Source organism: Polypterus senegalus, chromosome 11, assembly GCF_016835505.1.
Source record: "Polypterus senegalus isolate Bchr_013 chromosome 11, ASM1683550v1, whole genome shotgun sequence".
In the NCBI taxonomy this organism is placed as follows: Eukaryota; Metazoa; Chordata; class Cladistia; order Polypteriformes; family Polypteridae; genus Polypterus; species Polypterus senegalus.
Genome location: NC_053164.1, coordinates 109,995,529 through 110,022,408, shown reverse-complemented (window position 1 = coordinate 110,022,408; position 26,880 = coordinate 109,995,529). Strand labels below are relative to the sequence as shown.

At 40.3% G+C, this 26,880-nt stretch overlaps 2 protein-coding genes across 4 annotated transcripts in view; one reads left to right on the top strand and one right to left on the bottom strand.

Moving 5' to 3' along the window:
• The window catches only part of braf (B-Raf proto-oncogene, serine/threonine kinase), a 350,871-nt gene that overhangs the window by 119,635 nt on the left and 204,356 nt on the right, over positions 1-26,880 (top strand). For both annotated transcript variants that reach the window (XM_039769464.1, XM_039769465.1), the window contains exon 5: positions 9,709-9,811. In XM_039769464.1, coding sequence (XP_039625398.1) covers positions 9,709-9,811 — 103 coding nt within the window. The remainder of the gene's footprint in view (positions 1-9,708; positions 9,812-26,880) is intronic.
• On the bottom strand, positions 18,270-24,120 carry LOC120539427. Of its 2 annotated transcripts, XR_005635615.1 has the most exons (3): positions 22,083-24,120; positions 19,392-21,999; positions 18,270-19,308 (listed from the first exon to the last, which is right to left on the bottom strand). XR_005635615.1 is itself a non-coding variant. In XM_039769466.1 (2 exons), exons 1-2 carry the CDS (start codon positions 22,658-22,660, stop codon positions 21,588-21,590), a joined length of 990 nt encoding a protein of 329 aa, XP_039625400.1. In that variant the 5' UTR covers positions 22,661-24,120; the 3' UTR covers positions 18,270-21,587. The 2 variants fall into 2 exon arrangements, 1 of the variants encoding a protein (XP_039625400.1); XM_039769466.1 differs by having other exon boundaries at positions 18,270-21,999.

Sequence of the window (26,880 nt, the reverse complement as noted above, 5' to 3'; positions counted from 1 at the left end):
CAGACAGAAACATCATGGAAAACTGTCAGCAGTCGTGTTTCTGCTTCATGACTATGTTAGTATAGGTTAACCATCCATCACAAAGTTCAGACATGGCCCCAGTGATTATATTCTCTATGAAAATCTGAAGAAATTCCTACATGGATTTGTATTTTCCAGTGATGATGCCCTCAAGGAGGTGCTAACGGATTGGCTGGGGAACCAAAATGAATCCTTCTATTCCAAAGGGTTTAAATCAATAGAGACAAAGTGAACAAAGTGTGTTTAAAGCGGAATGACATTAAAAGAAATGAAGTGAGCTTGACCATCAGATGTTATTTTTAGAGATGCATCAATACCATTTTCCTCAGACTAAGCACAAATACCTAAACTTATTTATTACTATTCACAGATACTGATACCATTGTACTGAGACTGTAGGTTAGAGGATAGTATGTTTTTTTTTTTTTGTCCATCACTTGTCAGCTTCACTGCTAATATCAAGTATAAGACTCATAATTTGGAATACAATAACTAAATAACTCGGGTTCATTTTTAAAATGACTCAAATTTCACATGAAAAAAATCAAATACAATTAACATATATAAACCATAAAGCTAACCAACACAAGGCTTTGATCATGAGATTTATTAGTACAACGCTGTGTTTACAGGAATTTGGATAAACATAACAAGAACATTTCTCTTACTGGTATCCCATTTTTTCAAGGTAATTAGCTCAGTGGTGTAAAGGTATACAGATCAAAAGTCAGTGGAGGAAACCAGCCACTGGATAGTTCTAGGACTCTTTTGGGATATTAAGTGGCAGATTCTTTTTGATGAAAAGAAGCATCTTTGGTTGTTCATCTGTAAGCTGGTTTATAGTTTCATTAACAATTTATGACAGTGTGCTAAATAATCTCTGACTCTACACTTCTGCATGGGTTGAAAGGTATTTCTTTGACATCTGAGACAAAGTGGATAACCGCACGTTGTTATCTGACCAGAACTTTTAGGTGATTTGCCTGAACAAAGAACTGTGGTGTCTCCCAGGTATATTTCCAGCTGTATAGCAGCAGATACTGGAATACCGCTTATTGATACTGCTGCCTGTTCATCTACGATGTCATTAAATATACACTCCAAACTACTACTCGGCTGGTCCTTTCAGGAACTTTTGGCAGGTGCTGCATAATCCTGTCCAACTGCCTCTAGGCCACACAATTCTTGCAGCTCTAGCAGCATCATCTCTTTGGCCTGTTTGGCAGTATTGATGTTTGAAAAGAACCGATCCTTGTATCTATAACGGGAAACATTTTTTTTCAAATGATATACATGCCAGTTTTATGTCAAGTCAATAGACAGTTTTTGATAGCTAAAGACACTTATTATAAGTAATTGAAGAGATTGTTCTAAAATGCTTAAAATTTTGAGAAATTTTGACGGTTAAAAGATTTTTTTTTATTTGCTGCCATGGAGAAGTAATTCATAATAATTTCTGTTTGCCTGTCAATATATCTTATCTATCTAGGTGAAAATGAAATATATTCCATTCAATTAATTTTTAGTAGTGAGTATATGGAACATTAAAATAATGAACTGGAATAGAAATATGTGATATTTCTTAGACAAAAGCAAACATAGCATTGCTCCAGTAAAATAATAAGCTTCAATGCAGAGTCATCAATATTGATGTAGACACACATACCAATAAAACCAACATGTAAGTTTTATGTTCAGTGCTTCGTTGCAGTGTTACAGTAAATAGCAAAACTCTACACCAATAATACATCACATTATGAAGCAGTGATGAAGTACAGCACAGATTCTTTTTCCGTTTAATTCTTTTAGAAATAGAAGCATTGGAAATCGTGTTTAGCAAAGAAACTCACTCTACATGTCTATAAAAATGTGTGTATTAAGTTACCCTTGAGAATTTAATTTCATTGATTAAAACACAAAGTGGCAACAGGACGTTTATCATATAGAGTATGTGACCTAGAAAAAGCAAGTAGTGGCATGTCCACACATCTTGCTTTTAACTGAGGTGCATCACCTATCCTTTTAAATGGGCATGCCTTTGATTGAATATGGTGGCAATGCTGAATGACCTCTAAGTGGGAGTACACTAAGGCAGAATGCTTAAAATGCCAAAATATGTTACACCCTACTGCCATAACATCTGTAACAGCTGTGCAAAAATGCTGTCTGCCACTGCCAGCTGGCATTTATGAAACACAAAGGAAAGGCTTAGGACTTCAGAGTCATCAATGCCTTTTATCATATTTTTGGCATTGTCGCTGACCTTAACATTAACATAATTACTTGTGCTTGCTAATAGCATCGGTTATAAGCATTGGGGCATTTTTATGAGAATAACTACGTGAGCACTTTATCTGACCAACATCTATACCAGTATTGGTATCGTTGCATCTCTACTTATTTTTGTAGTCAGGGTAGACACATTTTTGAACACGCATTGTAGATATTTTTATACTGCTATCTTATAATTCCAATGATCTTCTTCTATATTGATTGCCCTGACTCCAACCTCTACTATCAGGCACTGCAGTTTTTCTTTCTTTCTCAATACACTCATGAACCAATGGCTTGTATACATAGACTTTCTCCTCAAACGACTCCTCCGTATGATTGTTCCATTGGTATGAGAGCTCCAGCAAAATGATGGTCCTATCTATTTTAGACTAGAATGACAAAGAGGGCTTTAATGATTTATTGACTACTAGCAAAATACCCGCGCTTCGCAGCGGAGAAGTGTGTTATAGAAGTTATGAAAAAGAAAAGGAAACATTTTAAAAATAACGTAACATTTGCTTTCTATTCGTTTGCATAAGCACAGTCCTTCACCAGCAATTATTTAATGTTCGCTCAGACCAGGCACTTAAAAGTTTCTCTCGCACTTTTGCTGAGTTTGTGCCAAACAGTATTCTATCTCTGACCATCTCATCTTGTTTGCATAAACACAGTCCTTCACCAGCAATTTTAACTCACTTACAAAGTGATCAAAAGTCTTGTTTATAACCTGCGTCCTCTCTGTAAACTTGTATCACGTGAATATCGTATTCGTCTTAGGCATGACAAATGCCAGCAGCAGTGTGTCTATGAACTTAATTTAAAGTTAAGCTTTACACCTTGCTTTCCTATTCGTTTGCATAAGCACAGTCTTTCACCAGCAAGTTTAACTCCGTTACAGCCATTTTAACTCTGTTACAAAGTGATCCAAAGTCTCGTTTATACCCCGCGACTTCTCATTAAACTTGTATCTCGTAAATATCGTATTCGTCGTAGGCATGACAAACGCCAGCGGCAGCTTGTCTATAAACTTAATTTAAACTTACGGTTTACACCGTGCTTTGTTTCCGCAGTAGCTGCACTTATGAATATGCTTGTATGCGTCACTTGCTTCATATTCTTTTGCTGTCTTCTCAATTGTGTACTGCGTTTTTTGTTTAGCGCTATTTGGAGCTCTTCCTTGTTCTCTGCGTACTGCGTTCACAGTCAGTTAACGTGAGCCGCTCAGAGTACATGCATCGAAGGTTCTCAGCTGTGCTTGTGGTATCTTGTGCGATCTTGCAATGTCCACGGCTTTATTTAATGTTAGCTAAGACCTGGCACTTAAAGGTTTCTCTCGCACTTTCGCTGAGTTTGTGCCAAACACTACACTGTGTGCACAATTAGGAATGCGAGTATTTTGACCATATCATCATTTTTAATGCGTATATTCCAACTCCAAGCTGTATTAATTTGAATGCTTATTGGATTTAAGCACGTCAGGTGATGTGTATTTGTGTAATGAGGGAGGGTGTGGCCTAAGGAGATCAACACCCTATATCAAGGTGTGCAGAATTATTAGGCAGCTAGTTTTCCTCAGGCAAAATGGGCCAAAAAAGAGATTTAACTGACTCTGAAAAGTCAAAAATTGTAAAAAGTCTTTCAGAGGGATGCAGCACTTTTGGAATTGCTAAGATATTGGTGTGTGATCACAGAACCATCAAACATTTTGTTGCAAATAGTCAACAGGGTCGCAAGAAACGTGTTGAGAACAAAAGACGCAAATTAGCTGCCAAAGATTTGAGAAGAATCAAACGTGAAGCTACCAGGAACCCATTATCCTCCAGTACTTTCATATTCCAGAGCTGCAACCTACCTGGAGTGCCCAGAAGTACAAGGTGTTCAGTGCTCAAAGACATGGCCAAGGTAAGGAGGGCTGAAGCCCAACCACCACTGAACAAGAAACATAAGTTGAAACGTCAAAACTGGGCCAAGAAATATCTGAAAACAGATTTTTTTCAAAGGTTTTATGGACCGATGAGATGAGAGTGACTCTTGATGGACCAGATGGATGGACCTGTGGATCAGTAATGGGCACAGAGCTCCACTCCAACGTGGAGGTGGGGTACTGGTATGAGCTGGTATTTTTAAAGATGAGCTAGTTGGACCTTTTTGCATTGAAGATGAACTCAGAATCAACTCCCAAACCTACTGCCAGTTTTTCGAAGACACTTTCTTCAAACAGTGATACAGGAAAAAGACCATGATTTTTATGCAGGCCAATGCTCCATCACTTGCATCAAAGTTCTCCACTGCATGGCCAGCCAGTAAAGGCATTAAAGATGAAGGAATAATGACATGGCCCCCCTTCCTCATCTGACCTAAACCCTATCAAGAACTTGTGGGCACTTCTTAAACGCTAGATTTACGGGGAGAAAAACAATACGCCTCTCTGAAGAGTGTCTGGGAGGCTGTAGTCACTGCTCCACAAAAGCTGATCGTCAACAGATCAAGAAACTGACAGACTCCATGAATGGAAAGGCTTATGACTGTTATTGGAAAGAAGGGTGGCTATATTGGTCGTTGATTGATTGATTGTTTTTTTTTTTAAATGTCAGAGATGTTTATTTGTAAATTTTGAGGTGTTTATTATTCTCACTATAACAGATGAAAATAAACAAGTGAGATGGGAAAATTTTCATTTTTCCTTTAGTTGCATAATAAATCTGCACACTAATAGTTGCCTAATAATTGTGCACACATATGTATTCCCCTGATGATGTTCACACTAACATTTCCGTTGTGAAACATTCAGGTTTCAGGTTTATTAACATTTTGGATTGACTGATAGCACTGTGTTTGTTCCATATTAAAATTAATCCTCAAAAATACAACTTGCCTAATAATTGTGCACTCCCTGTAGTCCATCCATGACCCTCTCATCTTCGTTTGCATAAGCACAGTCCTTCACCCACGAATATTTAGCGGTAGCATGTCTTTTGGATTGCTGCCGACGGACGGACTTTTTTGGGCAGGCACTCAATTACGTGGGAGACGTGATGATGCAGGACGCAACTCCGCCTCACACGGCGACCGAGCTGCAGGCTATGGCCGTATATATGTACGAAAGAAGGTTCCAGTTATGACTGTTACACATAGAATTTCGAAATGAAACCTGCCTAACTTTTGTAAGTAAGCTGTAAGGAATGAGCCTGCCAAATTTCAGCCTTCTACCTACACGGGAAGTTGGAGAATTAGTGATCAGTCAGTCAGTCAGTCAGTGAGGGCTTTGCCTTTTATTAGTATAGATATCCTGTAGAAAGGTTGCTACCACCTAGTGTCCACCTCTACATCAAGGTCTATGGCTGTTCCTAGCAGACTATTCTTGCAGGTGCTGTGGACGTTCTGTCCACTCTTATCCCTGGACCCTACGAAAAAACTTGTAATTCTGGGCCACCTAAAATCCCTTCGCACCTCTCCATTAGCGTCTTTTGTTTTGTAAATGTGTCAATCAGCACAAGTAGCAAGCAGCCTGCTATGACATCCATCTCACCGCCCCAGATCTACTTGAGTAAAAAGTTCTCCCAGCTCAAGTCTTGTTTATCGAGCGACTCTCCACACTAGTGTTTAGATCTGATGGTGTATGTGCCCAAAAAGGAAGTTTGAATGTTTTCTCATACCATTGCTCGCATACTAAAGTGTTAGCATGGCAAAGTTTGAATGCATTCTTGTACCATGGCAGAGCTGGGAGAACTTTTTGCCCGATTTGAGCTGCGGCGGTGGGGGAATGGGAAAGCAGGCTGCTTGTGTTGATTGACACATTTACAAAACAAAAGATGCTAATGGAGAAGTGATAAGGAATTTTAGGTTGCCTGGGATTATGAGTTTTTCGTAGGCTTCAGGGATTCTACCGTTAATAAACTTACTGTAGTACTGTGTTTACATACCAGTTATATAACAATTTATGTGTTTACATGATACCTAGTTACAATTGGCATAATCTAAATATTGTATACTTAGTCAAAAATAAAACTTGGTAGTAATGGATATAGTAATTCACATTACATTTTCTTTTAATTGTTGAGATTTAGCCAAAATAAATAAAGAAAAGTAATCATTTTCCACTAGTTACTTAACATTTAGTTATTATTTTAAAAGTACACTTAAATCTCATTATATTTTAGAAGTTTTAAGCCACAGTAGTGCCAGATGGAAGAGTTTTCTGCATGCAGACATTCTCAGTTCAATTTAAAATTGTATTATTATAAAAAAAATTATTCACTGCTTTGTATAGACTTCTTCACATCCACATCTTCTGTTTCAGTTTACTATTTTTGGAACATAGTTAATCTTCAATTATATGCTGTCTTTTTTGCAATATGCACACCTGTTTATTATTTTTCAGATACTTATATTGTGGTTTTCATTTTGTTAAATCAGACATCAGCAAAAACTGCTAGGATATTTAAATATTAAATTTTTTCCAATTTCCTATAATGACATTTGTTATTTACTGAATTTAATTTTTGAAAACATTTTACACATGAATGAGTGCCACTTTCAGATGTATTCCTAGAGTGGGCTATAACCTGAGATATGCATATTTCATTCTGACCATTTTACAATTTATACCAGTGTCTGTCAGAAGTCATTTTCAGGTAAGGTCATGAGAGCAGTATCATCCATAGGTGATACTGATATGAGTCTCAGAATAAAATACTTTCTAAGTTTCCACTGTACCTTGAAATACTCTTTATGAAAACCACAAGCAGAACAGGGGACATGACACACCTTTTGTATAGTTCTGTATATCACTAAAAATATTTCAGGTTAATGGCAGAAATCCCAAAACACATCTTGCTCCACAAGTGCATGCACCAGATGAAACATGAAATAATACTGGAATCCCATACACTTACGGCATCAGGTATATAATCATAAGCTTTCTCCGTATCTGAAAGAAACAGCATATATAAACAGGACCAGCAATTTACTGTGGACATTCAAATTGGTGTTCCAAGGGTGAATCTTACATTTCTCTTTTGATCTAATATTTGGCTGTCATACAATCTCTCTGTTACAACTTTCTTGCATATTTTATTATGTGATGGTGGAAATGTGTGGTTCCTTGGAATATGTACAAAACAGTCTTGTTCCTTTGTAACCAAATTATCTCCTTTTTTTCTACATTTTTATAAGTTTGGTCAGATATTTTTGTCCGTTATGGCTGTGTATGGAGTAGAAACATTGACAGCTTTATTTATTAGTAAGAGTCTGAGTGCTTTTTAAGTTTTTAAAAATGTACTTTGAGGAACTTCTAAGTGCTATTGCTATACTATCAAGCTGCTACTCTCGTCCATTAGGTAAGACATCAGATATACTGGTAGCCTTGAAATATAAGGTTTAAACAATCTTCATATTAGCTTTGAGCATGGGATTTATTCGTGCCCAGCACAAACTCAAATAATACTGTAGAATGCCCATTAGAGAGTGGCTAACCTGTAGACATGGGTCCAAGGGACTGTTACCATCTCTATTTTGTTTGTGACTTGTCATTTATAACTGACTATGGACTCCACAGAGTTTTATTTTTTTCAGGAGTGCTGTTTAGTAATGTTTTACTGTGCGTTTAACTTAATATATATTTAAATGATTGTAGTTTGTGTTGTAGCTGTAAGCTTATTAAAGCAGTTTAATCCTGGACTCAGGGAAGAGCAATATACAAAATTATTCTTTCCAATTCGTTCAGTCTTTCTTTTCAATTACTTCACTTTCCTGTATATTTATTCATGCCTATTCTGTTGTATTTCTTCCCATTCTTCAAACTGTTCATTCCAACATTTTTTTTTCTTCCTGTATTCGCATAAAAAATATTAAACTAAAAACATGTCATATTATGTTAGAACAAAGCACTTGGGACTGAAAAAATAATGTATTGTAACAGGAATTTTGTTACAATGGCACTGAAACGTGGCAAGGTTTTTGTGCATGTACAGTTGACAAAGATGAATGTGGAATGCAGAACTTAATTGCAACATTGATTTTCTTCTGCTAGCATCTATAACAACAAGAAGTTCTAGGTTTTTTTGTTTGTTTTGTTTTTTATAACATCGCTAATGGTGTCCATAGGTGTCTGCTCCTTGAGTTACATAAACGTGCCCCTTGAGTTACATAAACGTGCCCCTTGGGAGACATCACCTAATGAATTGACCAGTTATTTGTGGCTGTCATCTGTTCTTTTGTGATTCACCCTTTTTGTTGTAACCACGAAGAATTTTACATAAAAAGGCAATGATAAAAAGTTTGAGGAAATGAAGAGCTACAGATTTTAATGATTCAGTACTATAGTGACTCTGTAATTTACTGACATAGTGGCACAATAAACTGTTTCCCATTATGATCAAGACTTAAGACTTCAACAATAGCTTTGCAATACGTTTGTCAGGCTTTAAAAAAAATTAAACATTTTAATGTTTAACAAACATGGACTGTAATCAGTGGATGTAATACTGGTAGTGGTCCTGTTAGTGTTTGTTTTACATAAAGCCATTAGCAGCCTGCTTTACAGAGTACAATAAATATTAATAATATAGTTGTATTGTTGAATAACTAGGGAGGTCTGAGAATATTTGACATCAAGCATAGAGAACACTGAGTGGAAGGAACATCAAAATCAATTATACCATTTTACCATCCATTGTAAACTCTGGAGATTGAACTTATAAATCCCAGAAGGGTAGTTGTTTCTTTTGGAACCTTCACATCTGGCTTTACCATTATTTAATTGTTTTCATTCTTATATAAAGCATTCTTTTTCAATATTATAGCGATAATATTTATATTTTGAGAAATTGAATGAAACTCTGTTCAACTCTTTTTGCTTCTTTACTTATAAGCTTATTATAAAAATTGTATAGTTTTAATGTAATACATTTTTAATACAAATTTGCCAAGAAAGACTATAAGAGTCTAGCATTAAAAATACTGTTTAGAGCTTCTAAAATAAATGAATCACATTTTATTGTATACTGTAGCATTTGGCTCATTTATGAATGACCTAATACTGTATATTCAACAAAGTTACTACAAGATGAGCTGCTGCAGATGCATAGTTGAACTGTTTACTTGTTAGTAGAATATACAGAATTTGATTTTGCCTCCATGCTTACTTATTACTTACAGGGGTAGGATAGGAAGAAACTGCAAAATTTTGGACATCTTGCTAAAACAGAAAACAATATGCATAATAATTCTGACTTTTCTTTCTATCTTTAGATTAAAAGCATCAGTGGTTATGTAGGATCATTTTGTAGAAATATCAATATTAAAGGTCTGACTGCTTAATGTTTGAGTCATTCATTTTTATTTAAGACCAGCTTTTTACTAATAATGTTTTCTTCTATTACTTACATAGACTTTGTTTCCCCTCCATTCTAGAGAGAAGAAGCCAATTGGCTGGGATACTGATATTTCTTGGTTAACAGGGGAGGAGCTGCATGTGGAAGTATTAGAAAATGTTCCTTTAACAACACATAATTTTGTAAGTAGGAAATAAAATTTGAACAAATTTTCTTTGATTTGTACCTGAAATGTCGAGAGAAAAAAAATACTAAAATACTATACTTGGGATAATATTGTGCTGTACTTCACATCAGGCAATTTTCCTGGCTGTCTGTGATACCTGGTAGGAAAATGAACTGGACACTTCTGCACACCAGCTGAGTTTGTCTTATGCTGAAATGAGATGCTTGTCTTTGAGAAAGACATCTGAAGAGAAAAGCTTCAAAATGACATGAAAGTGCTTCAACTGTTTGTACTCATAAACCACCTAGAGCCACAGCCCAAAATAAATCCTGACTCATTATTGTATCCTAAATATTTGTTAGGTAAAATACTCCTTCTACTGGTATAGCATCATTATTGCCAAATGACATAATATCACAGTTAATATATCAGCAAAAATGACTGTATGGTCATTGACAAGTTTCAGAAATTTTTCATGAAATGTTCTTTTGAACACGTGGAAAGAGACTATAAAACAGGATTGCGAAACCACTTTAAAGTTTGTCACATTTTGATATTTTTTTATAGCAAGAAGAATTAAGTGAGTAGCCAGCAATTTATCAGATTGTCAATTATAATATATAGTAACAATCTATTTTTTCTTCCTAGTATCATCACATAGCTATTGTTAAGCTTGCATACATCATATTCTAAAACTTGCAGTGGCAAAGTCTGACATTACCTTCATTTTACTAAATTCAGATCTTCTTTCTCCAAGTAGATTGTGGTGGGGAAACCAGGACTGATTTACATGCATCCTGTTGTATGTGATGACTTCACAGTATGTTAATTGTTTAAGGGATGAAACCCACTACAGGTCAGTGTAGAGAATATTTATAGAACTTGATAAAAAGAATAGAAATAGCAGAAAGTCTTTTTTCACTGGTGTCATATAGCCCTAGAAAAGAAAAGAAGTAGCATGTTCATAGGGTCATTACTGCCATATATGCAGCACACCGTGAAATTCTTAACTTGCATGTACCAATCATTATGCAACATGCCCCACCCTCTAGTGCTATTATTAGTAAGTATGACAAACCTCCTTCTATCCACCTAACTTCTATCTCTTACCTAAAAATATCTCAGAAATATTTTGTCATTAAGACTATCAGAATAAGGCAGTTTGTATTATACTTTTTATAGTATACTTATCTAAATCAATACACCCAATTGCTACATTCACAGTATTCATATGGTGCCCCTGAGAATCACCAGTTTTTAAATACAGAAAGTTTTTGTCATTGCCTGTGTATAATGCAGCACTATTATACATAACTTTTTTGTTCCACCCATACTACATTCTGTGTATTATCAGGAGTATTATATAATTTGCATGATCGAATAATTAAGGTGAAGATTAAAGGAAAGGTTTTTAAGACGATGGTAAGACCAGCAATGGTGTATGGAACTAAGACATGGGCAGTAAGGGGAGCACAGGGGAAGAAGTTGGATGTGGCAAAAAGGAGAATGCTGAGATTAATGTGTGGAGTTACAAAGAAGGACAGAATAAAAAAAAAAATGAGACAATCAAATGTACAACAGAAGTAGGAGAGATATCTGAGAAAGTCCAGGAATGTACGTTGAAGTTGTATGGACAAGTGATGTGAAGAGACTATGAGTATGTGAGCAATTGTGATGGAAATGTAAGTACTTGGGAGGTTAAAGTGAAGGTGGATGGATAAAGTAAATGAAAATCAGAAGAGACAGGGTGTGATTGTGGTTTAGAACTTAATTGTAATTGACCCCACATAGAAGTGGAAAGAGATAAAGAGAAACAAAATTATGCATTACTTTTTTGTGTGATTCTGTAGCTCAACACTGTCTAATCATTGTTTAATGTAATAGTTGTTTATTAACTATGAGGCTGGCATGAATGTTTGACCTAAAGTTTAAGTTTATTGAAACCTATGGTGGCTTTTTTACATCACAAAAAACTATATACATTTGCTATTCTGCTGTCACAGTTTTTAACAGACATTTGTTATTTTATACTTGTAAATCATTTAAAAAAATACAAAAATGCATCTAAAGGCCTTTAGTCTCATTAGCAAGGTGGAAGGTAAATTATGACTTTTGAACTTTCGTGTTCATTTACAAGTTGTTACATAACCACTTTTTGTGTTGTGTGGCAAGTTTTCTTAGTAGAGTATTCCAAACAAAGTTGCTTTAATAAACAAAATAATACTGTTGATTGATAGCACACAAGTTTTTGAGGATGAACACATGCATATACAGTATATAAAAGTATAAGACGTCAAACAGAGCAAAACATAACAGAAGTCTGTGAAGACTACAAAAACCACTACCTACTCGTGGTTTTCTGAGTGCATATGATAATGATTCAAACCTCAAGTATCAAAATGCTACACAAAGGTCAGATAGAAATAATATAATGATTTGCCTAGATTTTGCTACCATAAACAAATTTTTAGTTAAGGACATGTCATATTAGCTGACTTTTCAGTCATAGCTTTCATTTACATAATCTTAGTGAGTCAGTGGCACTCTCCCGCAAAAAGGGCAGTGACATACTTAGCACCTCATTCCAACTAGTTCATAGGTAACACTGAAAAACTCAGAGGTTTGATTTTGTCTTTAATTATAGGGGGTTGGGCACTGTGTTCATAAGAGTTGACAATCAATAAATGGTCATCCAACAGTACAATGCATATAATGTAGTAGTGTTGAATAAGGAATGTAGGTGTTTTGGATCTTGTAAACAGAAGAGATGCTTACCTCTCTAATGTCTTGTGTTTTATGTACCATGACAAAATATGGAAAAGGTAAAAGGCAGAGATTGTGGCTGAAATATGTACAGCATGTTTGTCAGGCAGCATGTTATTGACTGTCACAAAAAAGGCAAGCATAACTGTACTTGAAGGCACAGTTGATGAATTTGATAAGCCCATCAATTTTCAGACGTTTAAATTGATGTGGTGAATTGATAAGATCAGTAACTGCAGTCTGAAAGTCAGGGATACCTTGGGACTAAAGCTGGATTAGGCAACAATGGCTTTACTTGAAGCAGAACCATTTGATAGCTCTATTGTGCTGTGAAACAAGACTGAAATGGTTCCATCATCTTATTACAAGTTACGTAACTGGTGAGTTGGGAGGCAACAACAAGTATTTTTTAGAAGAAAAAGACAATTGAGAGAGAGAGACCAAAATTGTTAATATTGTTAGCATCAAGACCAGACTTTTTAACAGGTTTACAGAAGTGATTTTCAAAGTAGCTGGGAGAGTACTAGTGTCAAGGGATGAATGTATTATTATCGTAACAGTTGGAATTATGCAGTTAAAGCAGATTTAGGTAAGAGTGGGTGGAATGGGATTCTGTTAACAAGTGGTATGCCTCAATTTACAGTTCAGGGTATTAATAAATTAATAAATAAGACTCTAAATTTGGAGAAAGAGACGGAGGGAGAGGGAAGACAGGGAAAAATAGAAAAGAAGAATAAAGTTGTATTAGTTCATTTATTTTGGTTTTCAATTTTTTGACAGAAAAGGTGAAGGGATTTTTCTTAGTCTGCAGTGGAAGAGGTCATCAGGCCAGATACAGATTGAACTAGTGTATTAACCACAGATATTAAATTCCTCAGGATATCATGGCCAAGTTCTATTATTCTGCCGTATTATGCATTCTTGGCTGCAGTTAGTGCATCTCTGTAAGCCATTTGATGGTTAGAGAAAGCCAGAGCATGCATAGTGAGTCTAGTTTTACACAATACTCTCTCAATGAGTCTGCCAGCTGCTTTCATACAGTAGTTTTGTAGCGTGGAAGTGTACCATGGAGCCGAATGCTTAAAAGGGACCTTGTGTTTTAAAGGAGCTGTTTTTATCCAGAGCTGATTGAAGGGTTAAAATGATCCAGACTATCTAGTGTTCATGGAAAGGGGGAAGATCAAAAAAGATCAAAAACAGATCCAGCAAAGACAGAGGGACATACATTTTTAAGGTTTCTAAAGGAAATTTGTAATTTACTGGTAAGTGTATGAAGAGGCATTTAGAATGTAAAAAGTAGTCAGAGAGGCCCGGGATTCCCGGACATTTTTCATTCCTGCATTCCCGGGAAACCAGGAATGGTCAAGCTCGTATATATATATATGCGCCTTAAGCGCAGCCTTCTGTGAAAAGACAATGGGAAAAGCACAGGGGGAAACATAAGAATTTCAGCGAATACCAAGTGGAGGCAAAGGAAAAACATACTATTTGTTCAAATAAGCCGTGGTATAATCAACAAAAAAAAGTTGATCGAGTGACATAGTGTGTTGGAGAAACATGAAAGCTCACATCCACAAAATCGCACAGTGCCGGAAATAAAAAAGAAGTCACATATCAAAGTCGCCGTGGAAAGCCGAGTTGTAAGCCCACTGTCTGAGTGTCATATGAAAGCTTATTAGGGTACAGAGAACAAAGCCACACGGTGGGGAAAAAGCACGAAATGTCCACTTCAATCTCAACATTTCCACTTTAATCACGTAGTTTATTTTGTCATTAAAGTAGAACATCATAAAATTCATCTTAAAATTGTTTAATTAACCAGTTTCTAAAATCACATCGTAATTAAAGTAGCACGTTAAATGCTTTGTTTTGTATTTGATTTTCTATGTGCTCTATGTGTGTGAATCACTACGTGCTTCTTAAACCGGCGTTCTCTTCCTGAGAAGACGTGGATGGCCACGTATGTTGCAGACACTAGCTGCCTCGTGCTCATGACACAAGCATTTAACTTTTGCCGAAATTTGTCGCTGCGTTTTTAGCTCTGTTGTTGTTTTATCTTTCTGTTTTATATTCAATATATATTGGCGTAGCCGTCACTGCAGTCAGTGCTTTTCTTTCCCCAAGTAACCGATCGCCATACAATCAGCTCTGTAATAGACGTTAAGCCATCTGTAAGCTTAGCCGATTCTTCAAAACGCTTTAAAGAACATTGAAATATCTTCGTAGTACATGTTTAATTATTCTATCCTTAAAGACACTCCCAGTGAAGAATATAGATTATTTAAATGAAGTTAAAGTTTTATCTGTATAATTTAACAAACATATTTTGCTGCATTTCACCTTAAAAATGATATCGTCATCATATGTAAATACGCGCTTTATAAAGTGGCTCAGGTTGTGCGATATTTTAACTATAGTGCAAGTTTACAGTGGGGTGATTGTACTTATAAGTACAAACAGTTCTACAAGGAGCACTTGATTGGCTGCATTTAAAGTTCTTGGGATTAAACTGTTTTGAACCGCGAGGTCCGTACAGGAAAGGCTTTGAAACGTTTTGCCGTGGCAGAGACAGTGTGTGCTTAATGCCGTATACCGATAATTCTCTTTCCGATCAGCTGCTGCTGTGATTCACACTCGGATACAGTAATATAAATACTCCGAGTGGTGCAGTGAGAGAAATATGGAAAAAGATGATCCGCTGTGGCAACTCCTAACGGGAGGAGCTGAAAGAAGAAGAAGAAGAAGAAGAAGTGAGAGTAACAACGCTAAAGCAGTTATGGTATTTGGAATACTATGGCTGTTCCCCGGATCATTATATTGTTACGAGTTAATTACAATCAGATGCATTACACTAATAAACAATATGCGGTTAGTTTCTGTGTATTTATAAAGCCGCGTCATGAAAATAATGAGTAATCACACAAGAACAGTACCATTGCTTTGACGCTGGGTGCCGCCAGTTTGCAAAACCGAGCGGTGAACTTGCGTACGACAAGACATGAGGTACCGTGGAAAAGTGCGTGGCTTTACGCCAAGTGTAGGATTTATACATCGCGATTTGAACGTGGAAATGTTCTTACGCAACATTTCTGTGCGTACGCACCGTTTATACATGAGGCCCCTGGTCTAATATGTGAAGACCAGAGTGGGCAGGAAAATTAACCTGCTGCATCAAGTTCAAACACTTCAATAGGGATAGGAATTCATTTTTCAGCATACATGTAGGAATGTCAATATAGATATTAGAATCACCTACACGAGCAACTGTCAGGGCAAAATGATCTAAGTTAGTAGTTTGGTCCGATCATTTGAAGTCACATTGTATTTTGGAAGACAATAAAGAACCATAAGTAAGATAGGAACAGATTTTGTTCGATTATTAGAGGCAAACATGCGAAGAACAGTGGATATTAAATAAGTATTCTTTTCATGTTCAGTTCAGATCTAACAATTAAAGCAATTCTGCTGCCTGAGCTGCAAGCTGCTATAGATTAGACATAACCAGATCGAGTCAACAACAACATTTATTTATATAGCATATTTTCATACAAATAATGTAGCTCAAAGTGCTTTACATGATAAAGAAAGAGAAAAAAGACAAAGTAAGAATTAAAATAAGAGAACACTAATTAACATAGAATAAAAGTTAAGGTTCGATGGCCAGGGAGGACAGAAAAAACAAAAAAAAAAAAAACTCCAGATGGCTGGATAAAAAATAAAGTCTGCAGGGGTTCCAGGCCATGAGACCGCCCAGCACTATCTAGGAATTCTACCAAACATAAATGATCCGTCCTCATTGTATTCAGGGTTCTCATGGAAAGACTTGGTGATGACAGTCACGTGGACTTCTGGCCTTTAATCCATCAATGTAGGGACATCACAGTGCTTTGATTAGGTGGTGGTGGCGCTGGTCGCTATCACAGAAAACCAGAAAAAGAACAGAAGAGAGAGTAGGGGTTAGTATGGATTTAGAGCCACCATAAATAGAAGTGATAATTAAATGAATATTCAGAGCATCAGGAGTATCACCTTAGTTAGATACACAAACTCATTAGGTTTTTGCTATGCTTCAGTTAAGCACCACATACCAAGTTTGCTGTTTGTAAACAATTTAGATGGTATTTACCATTGATAAACCTTGTTAAGAAAGATTATTTTATTTCAGTGTAGTGTAGATTTGGCACATTAGCACCATTATTCTCAAAGATGGTGTCTTTCAGAATGAATGCTGCTGATGAATTTTACAGTCACAGCATGGCGCCATCTCAATCCTACGGAAGCATATTAGGGCCACGGTGAAAAAAAAAATACGGACACAGTGAAGAAAAAAACCCCTAAATGTCGCGATTAAAGTCGACATTTTTTTTCCGTCACTGTGTCCATATTTTTTTTTTTTTCCACTGTGATCCTAATACGCTTCTGTACAATCCACATTGGGATGCCACAAAATACAAACGTCTTTTAGGGAAGTCCAGTCCTACAATTTGCTTCAGACAAAGGGTTTTAATGTAGAAAAGTTCATTGTGAGAGAATTTCAGCATAGTCCAAATCCAGTATGTATTTGAGAAATAGCAGGGCTGGCTAAAAACCAGAGCAGCAGAGTTAGTGATGTGAGCACTGACAGTAATGATACGATGGTACAGAGGAAATACAAACTGATGCTACTGGGTATTTGATCCAGTAAAAATGCAGGAAAATAATATAAGATGCACATAAAAATAATTACCAGAGCTCGGGAGGTTCCAGTACACAGACGTTGCAAATCAACAAATGTGATCGTCTTAGTGCCATCAGTCTCCAAGCAAAGCTGATGGTAAAGTGATAACTATCCACTTCATTGTTAAGAAATATCGCAAGAAATGCACAAAAAAGCCAATCACAGTAGTCATCAGGGCTACTATATGCCTGTAGGATTCCACAGGTGAATAATGGCATTAGCACATCTCTCCAATAGAGACAGGCGCATATAGTGATCTGGTATATTAAAAAAAACTGAATATTCTATTATATCATCTACTATATATGAGTGCATTGCCATGTGATTATGAGTGATAAGTGTCCATAAGAAAAAAAAAAAACTGAAGCACATGGGTCCATGCAGTTTGATAAACATTAGTAGAATAGAGATCTGTTTGATGAAATTAGTTCTGTATGTGGGAGAAATTCTGTTCACTTTATTATACAGGTCACATTCATTGTCTAATTTAGGTTCACAGATGGCTATAGGAATCATCATGCACATCGCAGAAAAAAGTTTCTGCAATGACTCCCTTAAGTACACTAGTACCTTCCCTTTTTCAATGTGCTTACCTGTGAATACTTTCCAAACTCTGGTACTACGTGGCACCTACACTCATTCTTTGTTCATTATTTCTGAATACTCCAGATCTGAGAACATTATTGCTTCACTGGCGCAAAAAATGGGAGCCAATCTTTGTGACGGAAGAAGGCCGCTTGCTCTGAAGAGCCGGGTCCGTAAAAGGTGAAAGGGGCGGACATATAGCTGATTAGCCATGCGGTTGCGGGAAGGTAAACAGAGAGCCCTTAAAGCGGCGGCGGGACAGAAGCAAGGCAGATACAACAATTCAGTCAACAAGGTTTATAAAATGAAATATATACATATAATAAATAGAAATCAAACAATCCAAGAAAAATCATGAAATAACATATACAATAAATATAACATTAAATAACTATAGACATACAATAAATAGAAATCAAACAATCGTTTATGAAAAAAGAACATGAAATAACTATATATATGAAAAAGAACATGAAATAACTATATACATACATACAATAAAGTTTATGAAAAAACTATATACATACAATAAAAATTAGTGCCATAACCTGCAGATGAAGCCCAAAATTAAAAAAGAAAATTGAGAGGGAGGCCTGCCAACATATAAAGTGCCAGTCATTTGCAAAGATTACAATAAAAAACAAAAAGTAAAAACAGCTTGAAAAAGGAAGGCCTCCTTGACAACATATAAAGTGCCAGTCATTTGCAAAGATTGGAAAAAAACACAAAAAGTACAAACATCTTCAAAAATCAAGCGGGCCTCCCTTTCTGCCAACACATAAAGTGCCAGGCAGTTAAAAAAAAAGAAAAAAAAAAGCAATGTATGGGCTCCATCTACAGATTAATAAAACAAAAATTAGTTAGTGGCCATCCCCCCGGCACGTTTTTGCTTTTCCCTTCTCTTTTCCTCCAGCCATTCCTCGATGGTTTTGCCGGCTGACGTGGAGCAAAAGATTTCCCCCCCAAATTGGCTCTGGCCGAACTCTTTGGTTTGACGGCCACAGCTCTTACATATGTATGCCTCTATCTTTTTCCTTTGTTTGGGGGGGATTCCTTGCTGTCGTGCCAGCTCGTCCGCCTCCTGCTTTTTCTTCCGCCGCCAGGCAGTGGTGCAGGGTACTGAGGGTCCTGCCTGCGGCGGTGGAAGCGGAGGACTGGCAGTGTCAGCCGGCGGGGAGAGTGGCTGGGTGGCGGGGGCTTCATATTGCACGGGGGGGTGCCCAATGATGGCTGGTGTCACATCTACGGGGCCCCGACATCGCTGCGTCGCCTGACCGGATAGGTCAGGTGGGTCAGGGAAGTGCAGTGGTTGTGCAGCAGACTGCTCGGGGCCCGTGGGTCATGGGCATGCGGCAAGGGTGGGCTCTGAAGCAAGGGCCGAGCTGGTTGGCAGTGGCACGGCCATCTCTAGACCCTGCCGTAGAAGCTCCCTGGTGCAAGCGTAGTGCCTACAGGGACAGAAAGCAAAGTAAGTCAGGGTGGGAGGGAGGAGAGCAGCATGGTGGATGGTACTTGTCCAGTGTGTACTTACCATTGTGCCAGTGTGCGCTGATTGAGGGGGAATAACTGGATTCGAGTCTGGGCCAGGAGTACCGAGTTTGTGAGTATGTTTTCCCGGATGCAGGTGTAATCCCGCATCACAGCTGCCCAGCGATTAACCCTCACGCCGCAGATGGTGGTTCCTTCGGGGTGAATCCTGGACAGCTCTACACAAACGGCCTCCACAAGGCGGTTGATGTTTGGCATCTGTGCTCCTTGGCCGACCGTACACCTACAAAATTCGGGGGGCCGAGAGAGAGTCAGTCAGTCAGTCAGTCAGTCAGTCAGTCAGTCAGTCATGCCATCGATATCCAATCAAAAGGATAGAGGCCACACCAAAGAGGTTGATCACCTACCGTTGCAAGCTCTCCACTCCCGGTGTGACACTGGTCTGCGAGTGCTTGCGTCGGAACATCCCCTGCACCAGTCTTTCCTGGTAGCGTGGCGGAAAGCTAACTGGGGCCTTGTCGCCCCGGCAATCGTTCCCAGAGGGTGACGATCTCCGCCACTTGCTGCTGCATCACGTAGGCATGGTGACGCAGCTTGACGAGACTCAAGGCCAGGTTGACCACGTGCTGGTAACCTGGGCCAGTGTCAGTTCCAAGGCTATGCTGTTGGGGGGAAGAGAGCGAAAGTAAGAAAGGGGAGCACTCATCAGATATTCCACAGGTATAGCACAACTCGTCGGGAGACACATACCAGCTTGTGGGACCCACTTTGAGTGGCCTCGTCTCCAGGGGAGGTCTCCTGGTCGGCTGGCCCAGACTGTGAGTCGCCGATGGCAGGGTGCGACTGGGACTTGACAGACGACAACGGTTGTCGGGCGAAGTCCTCCTCAAGGCCGAAGAGGGTGTTGTCCACAGGTTCCTCTTCCGGGCCCTCAACCTCTTGGAAGCCCTCGTCGACACTGTCATCGTCGTCGTCCGTGTCAGTCCCATCCGGAGCGTCGGGATCCCTGCCCATCACTTCCTCCAGCACTCGACTGGTCTGCGAAAACAGGTACTGGATACCAATGAGCTCACCTGTGAAAAGGAGGCAATTGTTTTAAAATGAAAAGGTGGGAGGAAGGGAGAGACAGACAGACAGAGGGCTTGACGCCCGCCTCACCAGTGTACTTCACAGGCCGGGTGTAATCGTCAACGAGCTTCCTGTGATAAACAATGTCGCTCAGCTCGTTGGCGGAGTGCTAGAGTTGGCCACTGTAGCAGACCACATCATGGTCTGCTCCCTCCACTGCTTGTGCCGCATGGTCCTCGTTCCACCACGCCAGGCCTTCCAGCAGGTAGGCCTAAAAGTGGGCCGCACTGGCTGTAGTGCCTGAAAGACACGGTGAGGGTGAGAGAGACATAAAATTGCAATGCCACCCACTCCCTCGCACAACACAGGTCAAAATTGCAGGTTTCCGGGCACTCTTACCAGGTATGAAGCGGTCCAGATGCAGGTGGAACGACTCCAACGAAGTTGAACCTCACGCACACCTGAACACCGGCAGCATGATCCCCCCTTTGACCAGCTGCCCGGTCTGCATGTACAGGTGCACGCCAGGTGGGTCCTGGATGTAGTGGAGGTGGCACCTCTGAGTCTTCCAGATTTCCTGGATCTTGTCGCGGTCCAAAAGCGGGACACCCATATTGTCAGTGGCATTCCCGAAGGCCTCCAGCATCTTGTCAGTGAGCCGGCCAGTCTCCTGCACCGCACGCGTGCGGCAGTGGCGGGCCAGCTCCTTCAACGGGATCTTTCCGTAGCCGGAGCCTCGGGGATCGTTCCCCGCCTCACCAGCCCTGGCCTGTCGCAGCTGGGCGACGTCTCCCTGGTCCCACTCAAAAGACGCAGAACGAGAGACGCGCCATGAAGAGGCTGTATAGTGGGTGGCTCTCCATGGTGACACCCGCCGCAAAGCGTTGCATCAGGTGCCACACGTCGAGCCGCACCACCAGCTGTTCCCACTGGTGGAATAAGAGGGACACCTTGCAGGGTCCCCCGTGGGAACAGCAGTCTCGGTCCATGTAGAGGACCAGAGGCGGGGACACACTGGCATCATGGTATCGCCGCATCAGCCCGGTGGCCATGGGGTGCAGGCCAGCGCCCTCGGCTGCAGTGAGGATGCTGATCAGGACCTGGCCGTGCTCGTTCCCCACGTTGGTCACCCAGGCTGCCATTCCTGCCGTGGCACCGGCGAGTTTCTTGGTCACTTGAACGATGAAAGGAAGAGCGATAGTAAGCTGGAAGGAAAGAAGGAAGGAGAGAGGGAGGGGATGGCGATATCGCTCACCTTCTTGGTTGAGTCCATTTTCAGGATTGAGCCAAAGATGGAGGTGATCCGTGCCTTGGTCTCTTCTATCCTCGAAGCCACCTCCCTGGCATAGATGGACAGAAACCACTTTGTACCGGGCACCGGGGTCATCCGTGGTAGTAGAGGCAAAGCCGCAGGTGGCTCTGCACCCGGTGTGATAAATTTGGTGACTGCGTACATGAACTTTTTGGACCGCTTCAGCCAGGACCTGGTGTGCTGCTTGAGCAGATATCTGCGCAGCCGGGTGGCCCCATTGCCCAGCGTGCGCTCATGCATCTGCCCGATCAGCTTTATGTCGCAGGATAACCTGTGTTAGACAGAACAGAGACATTAGGACTGCCCGTGTACCTGTGGAGAGGTGACCCAGCCATCAGAGACTCCTTGCCTGACCTGTAAGTCAGGATAGCTGGAAAGTCAACCTGGTGCGTGTGGTGCAGCTGATCCAGGATATCCTGCGACAAGCCCGCCACCTTCTTCCTGCAGTGCCGGCACTCTAGGTACTCCGTGGCCATAAAGTACCATCCGTCTGTGTCCAGGACCCTTCGGACGGTCCTGTAGAGTCCGGCTCCCACCAACCTGTGGCTGCATGCCGTGCAGGACAGCTTGTAGCCCCACATGCGGTACGGCATCCACAGGAAGAACGGGCACTGAAAAAAGGTGTCCGGCGATGTCGGTGGCTGGAGGTGCACGTTGCGGGGGCCGGGAGGAAAGCACCAAAGGCGAAGGTTGGAGGTCAGCGCAGGCTTTCCGTCCTTGCCCCTGGTGAAAAGGGCCCGGCTTACCCACTTGTGCTGTTCCTTGGGTAATGAACTCCTCCAGCCCTTGGGTAAAAGTAGCTGTGTGTTTGTGTGAGAGAGAGAGAGAGAGACAGACAGACAGAGACAGAGAGCATGACCAACAGAAAAACAAACAAAAAGAATCAGACAGGGCCTGTTCCTTTCCCGGCAATGCAATTCAAAGAAACACATCCTTTTAACTCACCTCTCTCCTGGCTACGGATAGCGTTTGCGAAGGCTGCTTTCCTGGATCAGCCGTCGGTTGGGAGCGCTGGGATGGCACTGACCCTCTACTGGTTGCAGACTGGAAGGTAGATGCTGGGGAAGGTTGTTTACAAATTCAAACAAATAATAGGTTAAACAGAAAAAGTGAAGGAGCCACCACCAGTTCCATGGGTGGTTGTCACTTACCAACCTCCAGCTCCATGCTGGCCGACAGCAGCACGTCATCCGGAATCTCGACGACGGAGGCTGCTACAGAGAGAGAGAGGCGCTGGGGGCAACAGTGGTGGTTTTGGGAAGGGAGGAGGTTGCTGCTGCCTTCGCCTCGTCTCTCCGCCGCACATACAGCTGGAGCGCATGCATCTTGGTCCCGACTTTGATGGTCTGGCGCCGGAGCCATTTGATGTAACTGCATTGGGGTACAACAGCGCAAATGGTAACACTTTAACAAATAGAAGCAAGGTCCCACTACCTTGCTGGGCCCTTCCTCTCAGACCCCACCTAAAAGTCTTTTTCTCACCTCTTGGCCTACGGATGTATTGTAAAGGGCCTCAAACGTCAGGTGTCCGTGTTGGCCGAAGCCGACGAGCCTCTTGCCCTCGTTCGGAGCCCCAGCCGACCCATCTCTCCCCCGTCGACGGCGGATGGCCATCTTCACTTCGGGATAGAACCAGGCGTAGGACTCCAGGGCGTTCTTATTATTCGCCAGTGGGCTATCCGACACCTGGCCATCTTCACGCTCCCTCAGGTGGGTTGCCAACTCCATGACGGCATAGCCGAGGTCATGGGTCAGTATCCATTTAAAGGTCTGGCCCCGGTACTGTCCAAACTGGAGCTCGCTGGCGCTGCACACCAGCTTGGAGTCCCCTGGGCCACCACCTGCAGCTTGCACGCGTCTCCTGGCCTGCTCCCTGACCGTCTCGTCTGACTTCACCTTGAACGGCACAGAGCCGCTCAGGCGGTTTGCCTTTGCCACCTGGACCACCTCGGCGGAGGCCTTGAGGGTCAGTTCGCCAGAGGTCTCGCGGCGGAACTGTGGCACAGGGTTCAAGCTGGGAAAATCAGATAAACCAAGAGAAAGTTACAGTTCCATTCCAAAGTTTTACAGCACCCATTTTTCTTCAGATTTAACCAGCTGGAATGCAACGAGCAACCAAAAATGGATCCGCAGGAAACTGGCAGACATTTGACATTTAAAGTTTAGGTTACCAAAAATTGAAATTAAAAGAAATTTCAGAATATTACAAATTGGCCTTCAGGGAACAACTAATAGGTTAAAACCTCCATTTAGTGTGCACCAAGCGATGTTGCCTCCAACAGAGACAAAATAAAGAGTAACTGAGCATGCAAAAAATGAACAAGAGAATAACAGGATAATAAACCACCACCTTTGAACAAATTCTATAGGCACCAAGCCCAATATCCCAAAAAGTGTTTTTTTTTTTTTGAATTAACCTTGGTCTTATTTAACCTATGAATACTTACATGTCAACACCGCAGGTGATGTTGGGTCTATTAAAACAACGCAATTAACCAGTACGTCAGTTAAAGAAAGAAACCTTTGCTTTGACAGGAACATTGCTACTACAAACAAAGACTCACGTAGGAACACTAGTGGCAGCCATGGTAACAGATACCAAAAAAGAGTTAATTCTCAATTCTGAAAGAGTAAAAGGGAAAAAACAAAAAATTAAATATAATGGTTAGTAATACTAATACACACTTTTTTAAGGCCTTTAATAATATTACAACTACCTTGGTTACACTGCATTTTCCTATTGTTAGCATTATTATTATTATTATTTATTTATTAACAAACATCATTATAACGCAATTCTGTCCAGACTATTTACAGATATTTATATTACTGAAACCAGTTTACTAAAATAAAAAAAGAATACTTTTATTAATATGTACAAAACAAATAAATTCTCATTACATTCAAATACATCTGTTTTATTTCACTTCACTATAATCCTTGTGCACGAAGAGTAACATCAATAGCACCGTTTCAATAGTATCAGCAGGCCCCACTTTAAGATGAGACTTGAAACATGGCATCGCCGCTTTTACACGGGGAGGCGGGTCTTTCCCAACAAAACTTGAAACGCATCTCTTTCTCAGCCAATAAAAGTTTACAAAATACTTGGCACAAGAGCGCCTCGACCAATCGCTGCACGCTGTTGCACGCTTCTGCTTGTCAATCATCCCACAACTCGGCACAGTGTAGCCGAGAAGATCGGAATTCTTTAGGCGCAATCATTACTTTCCATTGTGCTCGTTGATGTTTGCCCAGTGTCCTCTTACGAAGTAGTCCTGACCACAGCTAGCTGCCCTAGTATTGTTTCTACATCCTATATTGTATTGTTTTTAATGCTAACTGAAAAGGTGCACTGGATCAACATATTTAAAGCTGAAGATGCAAGATTATACTTAGGGCAAGCCGCATATTTAGCTTTTATAGGAATAAGGATAAGAATAGGATACAGTTTTCCAGACCTTGGTTTTGTTATTGTACATTATTTATTTTGAAATTCCACTGTTATTTAAACAATTAACTGCTGATGATTTCACAGGTGCAAATGCTATTACATAGCTGCTTCTCTTTGGTATTTAATACCCATGTCCACTCTTTTTCAGTTTTCATTTTTGGATACAATTTAGAATTGAAGATTTTTAAAAAATTAAAAATGAAATGAAGAACAGACACCATGGGAAAATGTACAGATTTCACATTAAATTGTCTCATCACCTGGAAAATGAGTGTAGACAAATATAATTTACCTACATGAAGAATTAATCAGAAGCAATGTTATTTTTTCAAATTGTGTCAGTTAGCAAACAGCAAACACAGGTTCAAATGAAAGGAGCAGATACCTCATAGTTGTTTCTGCTTCTGAAGTCATTAAAAAGCACCTGGTTGAAAAAAAAAGAAACAACCCTGTCATTCAATTCTGCATTGATACAGTAGCCGGTTTAATTAATATAGTAGTCCGATTAATGTGAAGAATTGGTTGCAACAAAAATCTGCACCAACTGTGGCATTCAATGGACTAAGCAGAGCAGCTGGGTATTAGAGTTATAACCTTGGGTCTCATGTATACCACCATGCGTGCACTTCACACTAAAACATTGCCTATGGACAAAACTGGAAATGTACATATCCACAAAAAAATTCAGATGCACAAAACTGCATAAGCAAAGTTCCATATACTTTCCCTTTATAAATCCCAATTAACATGAACTTTAACACACATGCACGTGCCCACAGCCCCACCCCAACTCCTCCCTGAATTTTGTCTTTTGTTCTATTAAAAGACAATGGCAAAAGCTCATGTAAAAAAGAATTTCAGCAAATGTGAAGTGGAGGCAAGAAAAAATGTACTATTTGTTGGCTGAAGCAGTGGTATAAGCAACAAAAGGAAGTTGATCAAGTGATAGAGAGTGGTGGAAACACTCAAAGGTTCTATTTCAGAAAGTTGCACCATGCCCAAAATAAAATGTTGCAGCCCACCATCTGTTTGTTTTGTTTCAGACAATATTACAAAAGCTGACCCTTGTGTCATGACTCCAGGCGGTGACGGTGGTACTGTGCCCAGCACATCTTCAGGCGCTGTTTGCGCATACACCTCTGCCTTGGAAACCACTAGGTGACCATCTGGCCATGTGCTGACAGATGCTGTTCCCGAGTCACAAAATGCAATAGTGGATGCTGTAAGAGATGTGGCCAGTGAATTAAGTGCGACTCAGTGATGCTTGTGAAATACTTGTTCGGTCAGCAAGTTCACGTTGAACAGCTCTTGTGGCTCAAAACCCAAGGATGGACAGAACTTGCATAGGAGCAGGTAGAGCACAATTCTTCAAAGTCTGCCTCTGTAAAGCTGGCAGCAGTTCAGCACACAGCTCCAAGAGGATAGCTTTTGGAAATCGACTTAGAAGCCAGTCATCATCACCTGCTCTGTTCTAATTCTTCCATTTGCAATGACTTCTAACAGCACTAAAGCAGCAATGGTAGGAAGAGTTTGACCATTCAATGCACCATTATATTGTTACAGAATGATTACAATCAAGTGAATTAAATTTGTAAATGATATGCAATTAATTTTGGTGTATTTGATAATCCATTGTCATGGATGCAAATTTAAAAAAGAAAGGGACACCACACAGAAACAGTAGCACTGCTTTGATGC